The sequence below is a fragment of the Arachis ipaensis genome, chromosome B04, assembly GCF_000816755.2.
Source record: "Arachis ipaensis cultivar K30076 chromosome B04, Araip1.1, whole genome shotgun sequence".
In the NCBI taxonomy this organism is placed as follows: Eukaryota; Viridiplantae; Streptophyta; class Magnoliopsida; order Fabales; family Fabaceae; genus Arachis; species Arachis ipaensis.
This window is the reverse complement of record NC_029788.2, coordinates 47,202,553-47,215,943: the sequence shown is the minus strand read 5'-3', so window position 1 is coordinate 47,215,943 and position 13,391 is coordinate 47,202,553. Positions and strand designations below refer to the sequence as shown.

The following is a 13,391-nucleotide window of genomic DNA, read 5'->3' as shown; positions in this document are numbered from 1 at the left end:
AGGTTGGCACTAATAAGGAAGTGACAATTGAAGAGAAGAACCAAAAAGAGCTCAAGAAGAAGGATAAAGAGCCACAAGTCTCAAAAGAAGGAAAGCAAGTCAGGGAGAAGCATTCACACGAACAGAGGAAGGAAGTGAAGCCTTACACTCCCCCTCTGCCATACCCTCAAAGATTGCAAAGAGAGCTCAAGGATCAACAATTTTCCAAGTTTCTAGAGGTTTTCAAGAAGCTGGAAATTAACATTCCCCTTGTTGAAGCATTGGAGCAGATGCCTCTATATGCAAAGTTCCTCAAGGAACTCATTAATAAGAAGAGAAGCTAGAATGAGAAGGAAACAGTGGTCTTAACCCAAGAGTGTAGTGCAATAATTCAGAAAGGCCTTCCACCAAAACTCAAAGATCCAGGGAGTTTCATCATATCATGCACCATAGGCAATATGACCTTAGAAAAAGCTCTCTGTGACTTAGGCGCCAGCATCAATTTGATGCCTCTCTCACTAATAAAAAAGCTTGCAATAGAAGAAGTCAAACCTACCAGAATATCACTTCAAATGGCAGATAGATCACTCAAAATACCCATTGGGGTTGTAGAGAACCTACTGGTGAAGATTGGAGAATTCATATTCCCTGCCAATTTTGTCATTTTGGACATGGAAGAAGAATGACACAACTCAATCATCTTGGGTAGACCTTTTTTAGCAACAGCAAGAGCTATCATTGATGTGGAAAAAAGAGAGATGACCCTCAGAGTGCACAATGAGCAAATGATCATCAATGTCTTTAAGGCTATGCAATATTCCCCTGAGAAAGAAAAGCACATGAGGGTAGAAATGATAGAAGAAGTGGAAAAGGAGTTACTTGAAACCAATAACCAGGAGGAACAAGAAGAGAAAATAGAAGTAGAACAAGCTATCATAGAAGAAAGAGTAGCTGAAGTCTCCTTTGATGGCAAGACAGAGGAAATACCAAAGCAAGAACTGAAGCCTCTCCCTCCACATCTCAAGTATGCATTTCTTGGAGAAGAAGAAACCATGCCAATAATCATCAATTCTTCCTTAAACGTAGATGATGAGGCAAAGCTGATTGAAGTGTTGAAAGCTCACAAGACAGCTTTGGGATGGACAATTGATGATATCAAGGGCATAAGCCCTGCCATCTGTATGCACAAGATTTTGCTGGAGGAGGACTCAAGGCCTGTTGTGCAACCTCAAAGAAGACTCAACCCAACCATGAAGAAAGTAGTTCAAAAAGAGGTGATGAAGCTGTGGAATGCTAGAATCATATACCCAATCTCTGATAGTCCTTGGGTGAGTCCGGTCCAAGTTGTGCCAAAGAAGGGAGGAATGACTGTAATCTTGAATGAGAAAAATAAACTCATTCCTACAAGGACAGTGATAGGGTGGAGAATGTGCATTGACTATAGAAGACTGAATGATGCCACCAGGAAGGAACACTTCCCTCTCCCCTTTATTGATCAGATACTAGAAAGATTGGCTGGCCATGCATATTATTGCTTCTTGGACGGTTATTCTAGGTACAATCAAATAGTGGTGGATCCCAAGGATCAAGAGAAGACCTCCTTCACATGTCCATTCGGAGTCTTTGCCTACAGAAGGATGCCCTTTGGGCTGTGCAATGCCCCTGCGACTTTTCAAAGGTGTATGCTTTCTATATTTTCTGATATGGTAGAAAAATTTTTAGAAGTCTTCATGGATGTTTTTTCTGTCTTTGGCAATTCATTTGATACCTGCTTGCACCATTTAACTCTTGTCTTAAAAAGATGCCAAGAAACTAATCTGGTATTGAATTGGGAGAAATGCCATCTCATGGTTCCTGAAGGGATAGTTCTTGGGCATAAGGTTTCAAGCAAAGGTATAGAAGTTGATAAGGCTAAAATAGAGATCATAGAAAAGCTTCCTATACCCATTAATGTGAAAGCAGTAAGAAGCTTTCTTGGACATACTGGTTTTTACAGGAGATTCATCAAAGACTTTTCAAAAATAGCCAAACCACTGAGCAATTTGCTAGTGATTAACAATCCTTTCATCTTTGATGACAATTGCAAGCATGCCTTTGAAACGTTAAAAAAAAACCTCATTACAGTACCAATCATCACACCCCCAGATTGGAAATTGCCTTTTGAACTTATATGTGATGCAAGTGACTTTGCAGTTGGTGCTATATTGGGGCAAAAGAAAGACAAGCTGCATCATGTTATATACTATGCAAGTAAGGTATTGAATGAGGCACAAAAAAATTATACCACTACTAAGAAAAAGCTCTTGGCAATTGTATATGCATTTGATAAATTTAGACAATACCTGATTGGTTCTAAAGTTATAGTATATACTGATCATGCTGCTCTCAAGTATCTCATGTCTAAACAGGATTCAAAGCCGAGGCTTATTCGATAGGTGTTGCTGCTATAAGAATTTGACATTGAAGTGAGAGATAGGAAAGAAAATGAGAACCAAGTGGCAGACTATTTGTCAAGACTACCACAAGAAGCCAATCAGGATACACCACAACCAGTGAATGAAAAATTTCCAGATGAATATCTTCTCCAAATCCAACAGGCACCTTGGTTTGCTGACATTGCAAACTACAAGGTGGGAAGGAAGATCCCTCAAGACTTTACCAAGCAACAAGTGAAGAAGCTGTGTAATGAAGCCAAGAAATTCTTGTGGGACGAGCCATTCTTGTTCAAGAGGTGTCCAGATGGGATGATTAGAAGGTGTATTCCTGAAAATGAGATGAGAGACATATTGTGACACTGTCATGGTTCAGCTTTTGGCAGACATTTTGGGACAAAAAGAACAGCAGCTAAAGTGCTTCAAAGTGGATTTTATTGGCCAACTATATTCAAAGATGCCAGAGAGTTTGAATGTCAAAGAGCTGGATGGTTGACAAAGAGGAATGAAATGCCTCAAAACTTCATTTTGAAAGTGGAATTGTTTGATCTCTGGGGCATAGATTTCATGGGCCCCTTTCCTCCATCCTATTCCTTCAAATACATTCTAGTAGTAGTAGAATATGTCTCCAAATGGGAGGAAGCCATAGCAACAACTACCTGTGATGCACCAATTGTTCTTCAATTTCTTAAGAGACAAATCTTCACTAGATATGGAGTACCTAAAGGCCTTATCAGTGATGGTGGCAGCCACTTTTGCAACAGACAGATGGAAAAGTTGTTCCACAAATATGGAGTAATTCACAAAGTGGCCACACCATATCACCCTCAGACTAATGGCCAGGCTGAATTGGCAAACAGGGAGCTGAAGAAAATTCTAGAGAAGATAGTGGGGATCACAAAAAAAGACTGGGCAAGAAAATTGGATGATGCTCTGTGGACATATAGAACAGCATTCAAAACTCCAATTGGGAAGTCACCATTTCAACTAATCTATGGAAAATCTTGTCACCTTCCTGTGGAGCTTGAAAACAAAGCTTTCTGGGCCACTAAGCTCCTTAATCTTGATTCTCAAGCAGCAGGAGAGAGAAGACTGTTGCAACTCAATAAATTGGAAGAATTCAGATTGGAAGCTTATGAGAATGCTAAGATATACAAGGAGATAGCTAAGAAGTGGCATGACAATAAAATCTTGAAAAGGGAGTTCAAACCAGGACAACAAGTGCTCTTATATAACTCCAGGCTCAAGGTCTTTCCTGGCAAACTCAAGTCCAAATGGACTGGCCCCTACTTGGTGACAAAAGTTCTCTCTTATGGGAGTCTTGAACTTCTTAATAAAGCTATAAAGGACACATTCATAGCAAATGGTCATAGAGCCAAGCACTACCTGGGAGGACCCTGGAACAAAGAGGAAAGCATTCATGAACTGGGATGAACAAGAATGAAAGATGTCAAGCTAATGACGATAAACAAGCGCTTGTTGGGAGGTAACCCAACTGGAGGTAGTTTTCTTCTCATAACTATTTCAATAAAATTCAAGAGTTCCCCTGTATTACAAGGAATTAAGTTTGGTGTTACACACCAAAAGGAGGATAGAATGGATGAATGTTTGGTTTTAAGTTTGGTGTCCCACCAAGATTAGATGGAAAGACACTATAACCCTTTGAACATCAGGAGTCATAAATTCCAAAACAACTAGGGAAATTTCTTGACAGTTACTTGAATGTCTTTACTGGTTTACTTAATAAAAATTACAAGATTTCATGCTTATGATTAATCTTAGTATGGACAGTAGCAAGGGACTAAGTTTGGTGTTCCCACACCAAAGTAAGTTCAAAAACCTACAGCAGTCCATGCATGCTAACCGCCTTCCTAAGTGCTTGGGAAACAAGCAACTTCCAATGATTATGTAGGGAAGCATTCAACCTCTTGAAGGAATAATACATCATCACCAAAGGGGATAAAAAAGTTATAGATGATGGTGACAGAAGAAAAAAAAGGAGACTCGAGCAAAGGGAAGCAACCAGATGATTGAAAGGTGGTGTTGCTCCTTGTCTATCAATAAGAAAGATTATGCTTTCATTTTATGCAGTTTGAATTTTATTGTTTACTCTCTTTAATTTCCAAAATAAATATTCTAGTATAGGTGCTTGTTGTCATTTTCATCTGCTTAAATGTTTGTTTTGTACCCCCTTTTGCATAATAAAAGAAAAGGTTGAAACAGAAAGTAATTGTCCAATATAGTAGACATTAGAATAAGGATCAGTGGTGGTAATTGCTTGATTAGTTGCTAAGCTCAATAATAAAAACTGCAAGGTAGAATGCTTCTTTCAAGTGAAAACTTAGTTGCTGCTATGAATCCTTTATGAATAAATGTCCTTGAAAAAAAAAGTAAGAAAGAAAGAAAGAAAAGCCAAGAATTGGTAACAAACAAATGAAAGAAACAAAGAATAAAAGCTAGACACCAATAGCCTGGACCTTAAGACATATGCATGTGGTGTCTTTGTACTGGGATCTGCTTGGATGATTAGGTTCTAAGGAGTGTTTCAACACTTGGTAACTTGGGTTAAATAACCCGGGATTATCAACCAAAAGTCCATTATCAAGAGAAACCTAATTACAAAACATTTAGTAACCCAAAGAGGTGCTAAGCATCAATGTTCTTAAGAAGAATTGTGAGCCAAGTGTCTGTAGTGAAGAGGTGTTGATTGAAAATTAAGCTAAGTAGCTGAAGCAACACTTAACACTGAGCTACAATTGATAAATAAGCTTCTAAGGCATAGGAAAGAATAAAAATCTCACAAGGACTAATATAGAATAGAGTCTTGAAGCAGCAACTCTAGCTAACACTTACAGGGACATTTTACATTTGAAAGTTAATAATTGATCTGCATCCTGTCTGCATAAAACTCTATGAGCCAAATTCAATTACTCACTAATAAGGACATACATATGCTTATCTGTTTTCATGGATCTTTCTTATTTTAATGCTTGCTTGGAGACAAGCAAGTTTTAAGTTTGGTGTTGTGATGACAAGTCATCTTATGCTAGTTTCACTAGCATTTTTCACTAGTTTTCATTAGGTTTTCATACTTTCTTGAGCAACAAGTAAGCAATTGGATTGAAAATTCATGCATCTCCTGAGTCAAGTAAACATAGTTGTTATTGTGATTTTTCATAAGGTTTTGAGCTACTTTTAACGGATGTTATGAATGATTGCAAACACCTTATGATTATAACAAACTTTGAGGCATTTTGTTTGATTAATTTTAGGAGAAAACGAGGCAAGAAAGGAACAAGAAAGAAGAGGAAAAAGAAAGCAGAGGAAGTAACGTTGGTGGCCAAGTTGGTCCACCAACGCTACCTCAAACGTGCGAGGCAATTGCAAAACTAGTGCCTACGTTGGAGGGAACATTGGCAAGCCAACGTTACCCCCAACGTTGTTCATGTAAAAATGCTTTCTGAAAAATGGGAAAATCGCAGCGACACGCACGCACGTGTGGTTAGAGAAACGTTGGCACTCCAATGTTGAGACCAACGCTGGTGCCAACGTGCGCGATCTGAGCTCCAAAAATGTCAATTTTGAAAAGGTATAACGACGCACACGCACATACAACGCGTACGCGTAAGCTGATATTTTGACAATCCACGCGCACGCGTACATGACGCACACGCGTGGATGAAGCAACGTTGGAGGGAACGTTGCCACTCAAAGGCTGAGCCCAACGTCTTCGCAAGGCTTTAAAAACTGGAATTTAGGGATTTGCATCCACGCGCACGCATATAGTACGCGCACACGTGGATGAGTACTCTGACCCCAAGCACGCAGAAGCGCAGGTCACGCTTACGTGGAGAGTAGTATTTTGCACTATCCATGCGTATGCGTGAGTCACGCGTACGCATGGATAGGCGAACGTTGGCACTCCAAAATTGAGTCAAACGTTGATGACAGAACCAGAATCTAATTTTTCACAAGAACGTTTGACTCAACATTAGGCTTAAAACGTTGGCTCCAACTTCAATACCAGAAAGGCATAATTGGCACACTCTTCTCCTCAATTGCATTCGCTAACCCAATCAACCCCAACAAGGATCAAGAGGCTCAATCCAAGAACATGAAGGCTCAATTGAAGGTGTATAAATAGAGAAGAATTTGATTCAAAAAGGAATTAGCTAGTCAGTAGGAAAATGTAGTGGGAGTTAAATAGCAGAGGAGATTTTGTAATTTTTCCTTTTCGAGTTTTTCTTCTGCATTTTTTCTGCAACTTTCTATTTTCTAGTTTTACTTGAGCAATGAGGAACTAATCCCCAAATTCATTGGGGGGAGGAGCTCTATTGTAATTCCAATGAATCAATGAAATTCTTCTTCTTCTCAATTCATTTTTGTAGCTATTGGATATCTTCTGTTTTGATTTAGATTTCTTCACTCCGGAAGGGGGTTAAATTCAATTGAATGATTGTGTGAGCCTCGGAAGGGGAATCACTTGCATTAGATTTGAAGCTCTATCCTTCACAATTCTCATTACTAACATTATTCGGGAGAAATTGAGATTTTGAGAATTTGTGTGGCTAATGGATAAGAGAATGTGCTCTAACTCTTCTCATGACAATTAGATCAAGGAATTGGCAAGATTGATTGTGATTAGAGAGATTGGATTGCCAAGAAATTGGGATCCAATCAATTTTAATCCGCCATAGATCTACATAAATGATTGAGGAAGTAGTTGAGACCCAATTGATTCTTGGAGGATTGCAGTATCTCCAATCCCTGATGAATCATTTTCTCTAATTTTCTTCATTTCAAACTTCTCTGATTCCAATTTTCAATTGAATTGTTTTGCTGTTTGAATCTCTGCATCCAATTTCCCTTATAATTCATGCAATTTAAATTTTCTCACAATTTCAATTCTGCAATTTTATTTTCTTGCACTCTAAGATTCAGTTATTTACATTTCTTACAATTTTAGTTTCAGATCTTTTAAATTTCTAGCACTTTAAGATTCAGCACTTTAAGTTTCTTGCCATTTAAGTTCAGTTAATTTATATTCTGCAGTTTAAATTCATTACAATTTACATTCTGTCAATCAATTTCCAATCAAATCATCAATATTAGCTTAACTAAATTCATCACCATACTAAAGTTGCTTAATCCATCAATCCCTGTGGGATCGACCTCAATCCTGTGAGTTATTATTACTTGATGCGACCCGGTTCACTTGCTGGTTAGTTTGTGTGGAATCGATTTTTCCCTCATCAGCGCTCCCACAGTGATACACTCGGTCGAATGAACCTCTTGTTCAGAAGCTCTTCCAGCTGAGTCTTTAATTATGCCAGCTCTATCGGAGCCATTCTACACGGAACAATCGAAACTGGTCCGGCTCCCGGCACCAATTCAATCGCAAATTCAATTTTCCTTTGAGGTGGGAACTCAGGGATATCTTCCGGGAACACTTCTGGAAAATCTTTAACCACCGGTATCTGATCTACATTCTGGGCATCACCCAACGCATTAGCAGCCAACAGAATATAACCCTGACACTCCTCCCACTACAGTACACTATTACAGAGTTTAGGTAATATCCCGTAGCTACCACTGCTCCATTTCTCCTTCCGGCATAAACCGAATTGTCCGTTCAGAGCAATCAAACAAAACCTGATTCTTCGACAACCAATCAAACCCCAAAATCATTTCCAATCCAATCATTGGCAAACAGATCAAATCATGCACAAAGTCTCTACCCTCAAGTTTAAAACCTACTTGTCTACAACCTGACCTAGTCATAACTGTCTGATGCAAAGTATGTACATGCAGATCAAATAGTAACTCTGACACTTTCAAGCCGAATTCCTCAACTTTAGCAAATGAAATAAATGAATGTGAAGCTCCAGTTTCATATAATGCAACTAAGGACTTATCACCAATTAGACATATACCTCTCATCAACGGATCCGCCTTAGAAGCATCCTTGGCATTCACAGCAAAGACTCGACCCTGGTGCTGACCTTGACCCGTACTTTGGTTCTTCCCACGCGTACAATCGTTCTTAAAATGACCAGGCAAGCCACAATTGAAGCACCCACCTATACCAATCTTGCAAGAGTCATATGGATGAAAATGTCCACAACGATCACAAGCTAAATCCGAAGAACTCTTACTCTGATTTCCTCTCCCTTTTCCACACTGAATCTGATCATGGGTGTTCTTTCTGAAGCCTCGTTGACCTTGAGGCGCATATCCTCCTCTTTTGAAGCTTTGCCCTCTCGGATAAAAATACTTGCCACGCCCCTGACTAGAGCTCCCTCCATGAGTATCCTTGGATGCCGCCACGGTCTTGGCATACTCTTCCACCACTCTCGCCTTGTTCACCAAGTCGGAGAAGACACGGATCTCCATAGGAGCCACAGCAGTCATAATGCTATCGTTTAAACTCTTCTGGTACTTAATGCACTTCCAGCTCTCGTAAGTCTTTGGGGCACCTTGACATACCCTAGAAAATGTACAGAGCTCCTCAAACTTGTTGGTGTAATCTGCCACAGATAGGGAACCTTACTTCAGCTGCATTAGTTCTATCTCCTTTGCTTCCCTTGCAGACTTAGGAAAGTATTTCTTGTAGAAGGCCGTTTGGAACACTTCCCGCGGAATGTTGGTGTTCTGAAGTTATAGCAAGCGACACTGATAAACCACTATTTTATGGTTTATATTGTGTTTAATTGTGTGGTTTTGTCATGATCCTTGCCCACTTATTCATCAATTTAGCATGCATTTAGATTTCCTTCCTAAATTCAGTACATGTTTGAAAATTGCTTCCTAGAGACTTTAATTATTTACTTTTAATTTTCCTTTATTCCATTCGATGCCGTGATCTATGTGTCAAGTGTTTCAGGCCTTATAGGACATGAATGAGATGGAGATTGGAGAGGAAGCTAGCAAAAATGGAAGGAACACAAGAATTTGAGGAGATAACCAGCGAGAAGTGACGCGGTCGCATGGCTCACGCGACCGCGTGAAGGAGCGCAAATCGCAGCGACGCGGCCGCATGGCTTGCGCAGCCACGCGGATTGGAAAGCGCAAGCAACGCGGTAGCGTGGACGACGCGAAGGGGTGGAGAGGAAAAAGCGCAAGCGACGCGTCCGCATGGACGACGCGATCGCGTGACATGTGCGATCTGCATAATCTGCAGAATCCGCTGGGGGCGATTTTGGATCTTATTTTGGCCCAGTTTTTAGCCCGGAACAGCAGACTAGAGTCAGAGAATATGCAGAAACAACACATACATTCATTCAGCAGTTTTAGATCTAGTTTTCTCACTCTCTTAGGTTTTTCTCTCTAGTTTTTAGGATTTTAATTTTCAATTGATCTTAGCATTGGAACATTGAGAAAAGTTATTTCCTCATCAAGACTTCATCATTCTAGTTTGTTCTCTTAACTTGGTTTTATTCTTCCATGTTCTTTGTTATGTTCAATTTTGTCATTCAGATACTTTTATGATTAATTAATGCAAAGATTATTTCTCTTTAATTCAATTTCAATTCCAATAATCATGTCTTCTTTTAATTCCCTTATGTGTCATGGATTCTTTATTTACAATGCGTGAGTAGTTTCATTACTTGATAGGGAGTTGATTAAAAGGGACTTTTGAGTTGAAAGGATCGAAGGAGAAATTTATAGTTGGGTTAAATGTTGGATTGCTATCCTGTCACCAACGCCAATCCCTTTGAACTAAGTGGTTGTAACTCGTGAATAGATTTGGCAGTCCAACTTGTTTGACTTTCCCTTACCTAGTAAAGGATAACCGAACAGAGTAACCGTTAATTATAAATCAATCTTAAAAATCACTCCATCAATGATAGAGATTCTAACTGATCAATTCCCAGTCAAGGCTTTTATTTATATTACTTAAAATCCTCAATTTAAATTCCAATTTACTTAGCTCAACTTCTTGGAATATCTGATTAATAAAACAGCACACTTTTCTGCAACTCGTTGGGAGACGACCTGGGACTTAAAACCCCCAGTAATTTTAATTTAAACTCTCTGTGACATATTTCTAAATTGATAGGCAGATTTTCGGTGAGTTAAGAACTATACTCGCAACGTAACCATTTTAATAAATTTTTAATTCACCAGCTTCTGCTTTCCATCAATTTTTGGCGCCGTTGCCGGGGAGTTGCAATAGAGTGCTAATTTTATTAATTAGAATTTATTTATTTGCATTTTATTTAATTTTGCTACTATGAGCTGCATGTTTCTTCCGTCAAATGACGCGTTCACTTCCTGATCCGCGCTTGCTAATATTCGATCCTGAAATTGAAAGAACAATTTCACGAATAAGGCGAGAACAGCGTAGGTTAGCCCGCTCTGAAGGCGGATCTGAAAGTGAATTTGAGGAAGAAACCAGCCCCCGTTCTACTGATTCGATTGTTTTACGCGCAAAAAACATGGCAGCTAGAAGAGTTACCATTCAGGAGGAAGGAGCTCCTGATTTTACAATGCAACCGTTTCAAGCGCATCATCCAGCGGTAGCTACCGATTTTGAAATAAAGACCGCACTGCTGAATTTTATGCCCAAGTTTCATGGCCTACCTGCTCAAGAGCCTATCAAGCACTTGAGAGATTTCCAGGCAGCCTGTTCTACTGTCAGCTGTGATGGCACTGATGAAACTTCAATTCTGCTGAAAGCTTTTCCGTTCTCTCTTGAGGGAAAAGCAAGAGAGTGGTACTACACTCAACCTCTAGAAAATGTATCCAACTGGGATACACTCAGAAAGGAGTTTCTGGAGAAATTCTTTCCATCTGAAGTTACTGATAAACTAAGGAAGGATATCTCTACAATTGTTCAGGATGACAATGAGACTCTCTTTGAATACTGGGAGCGCTTCAATAATCTTCTGGAAGCATGCCCCCACCACATGATTGACAAGATCGTGCTACTCAGCTATATCACACAAGGTATGAGGCCCCAAGATAAGACCACATTGGAAAGTGCCAGCAATGGGTCTATGAAGAAGTACAAGACCACTGATGAAGCTTGGCAATTGATCAGTGATTTAGCTAAATCTACTCAGAACCACAGACAGAAGCAAGGTCGTTCAAAAGCCGTTGCAGAAGTATCTTCTGGCATAGAGACTGCTGCTCTAAATCGAAGCATCTGTGAGATGACCAACCTGCTGAAGCAAATGCAGTTGAATCAACAAGCTTAGCAAACTCAACCGCAGCAAAACCAACAACTAGTTCCACAAAGAATTTGCGGAATTTGTGCTGATTACAGCCACTACACTGATGAATGCCCGCAGCTCCAACAAGAAGACAACATGGTGGCATCCACTCACAACTTCTATGACCGCCCCAACCAAGGGTACAATCAAAGTGGAAATAATAACCATAGATGGCAGGACAATTCAAACCAGAATTGGAGGGACAACAATAATAGGGGAGGCAGAGATAATCAGAAAAATCAGAGGTGGAATAATAATAACAACAGGCAGCAAAATTAAACTTACCGAGTACCTCACCTAAGGCAAAACCAAGGACCACCGAACAATCAGCAGCAAACCTCTCAGTTTACTCATTCTTCTGTATCTTCTAATGAAGATTTATTACAAGCTTTTGAGAAAAGACAACTGGCCATGGAAAATACCATCGTGAACAATATTAACACCAGTCTGAATGGTTTCACCTCTACTCTACAAGCTTTATTGACACAACTTGGTTCAGCACAAAATTCCAGTAACCAACCTTCAAGCACCACTAGAATTCCCTCTCAACCATTACCCAATCCGAAGGGAGGCATTAATGCCATCATCCTGAGGTCCGGAACCACACTGCAGGAGAGGAATCAGGAGGAACCAAGCTCACCAGAATACGCCTCAGCTGAAGAGGTGGTGGAAATCGAAGATGTTAAAGAGGAAGAGGATATACAGGACATGGCTGAAGAAGAGATAGCTCAACCACAGGAAGAAGCACCAAAAGGCACAGGCACCACAGAAAACACTACCCCCATTCCATTTCCACAACTTGCAAGGAAGCCCAGGAAGCAGCTGGAATCCCAGAGAAGATTGAATCCCACCATCTTGGAAGTTGTCAAAAAGGAAGTGACCAGATTATTGGAAGCCGGTATCATATATCCCATTTCAGACAGTGAATGGGTAAGCCCAGTACAAGTGGTGCCCAAGAAGTCCGGAGTCACTACAGTGAAGAATGAGCATGGAGAGCTCATAGCAACTAGAGTTCGAAATGCTTGGAGAGTCTGCAATGATTACAGGCGTCTCAACCAAGCTACCCGTAAGGATCACTACCCAGTTCCATTCATTGATCAAATGCTGGATCGCCTGTCAGGTAAATCACATTATTGCTTTCTAGATGGTTACATAGGTTATTTCCAAATTCATATAGCTCCTGAGGATCAGGAAAAGACTACTTTTACATGTCCTTTCGGGACTTATGCTTATAAGAGAATGCCCTTTGGCTTGTGCAATGCACCAGCTACTTTCCAAAGGTGCATGATGAGCCTTTTCTCTGATCTTATTGAGGACTGTATGGAAGTTTTTATGGATGATTTTAGCATTTATGGTGATTCTTTTAACCTTTGCTTAGATGGATTATCTAGAGTATTAGATAGATGTGTTGATACAAACCTTGTATTGAATTTTGAAAAATGCCACTTTATGGTAAAGCAAGGGATTGTATTAGGACATGTGGTATCTAATAATGGCATTTCTGTAGACCCAGCAAAGGTGAATGTTATTTCTAGTTTACCTTACCCCTCTTCCGTGAGGGAAGTCCGTTCGTTCCTTGGCCATGCAGGTTTCTACAGGAGATTTATTAAGGACTTTAGTAAGGTGGCACTTCCCTTATCCAGATTATTGCAGAAGGACATTGAGTTCGAGTTCAGTGAAGATTGCAAACAAGCATTTGATAAGCTGAAGACTGCTCTAACTCAAGCCCCAATTGTGAGAGGACCCGACTGGAGCCAGCCGTTTG

At 40.0% G+C, this 13,391-nt stretch overlaps 1 protein-coding gene across 1 annotated transcript; it reads right to left on the bottom strand.

The window, feature by feature from the left end:
* On the bottom strand, positions 7,736-8,822 carry LOC107636449. The gene is made up of 2 exons (XM_016339955.1): positions 8,064-8,822; positions 7,736-7,957 (listed from the first exon to the last, which is right to left on the bottom strand). The coding sequence occupies exons 1-2, from the start codon at positions 8,820-8,822 to the stop codon at positions 7,736-7,738; spliced, it is 981 nt and encodes a 326-aa protein (XP_016195441.1).

What these genes read in the sequence shown, in the direction of transcription:
- LOC107636449 (XM_016339955.1), bottom strand. Translation starts at nt 8,822, where the DNA reads ATGACTGCTGTGGCTCCTATGGAGATCCGTGTCTTCTCCGACTTGGTG. An exon ending in ATTGGTTGTCGAAGAATCAG is followed by an intron (nt 7,958 to 8,063) that starts GTTTTGTTTGAT and finishes AGTGTACTGTAG; the next exon opens with TGGGAGGAGTGTCAGGGTTA.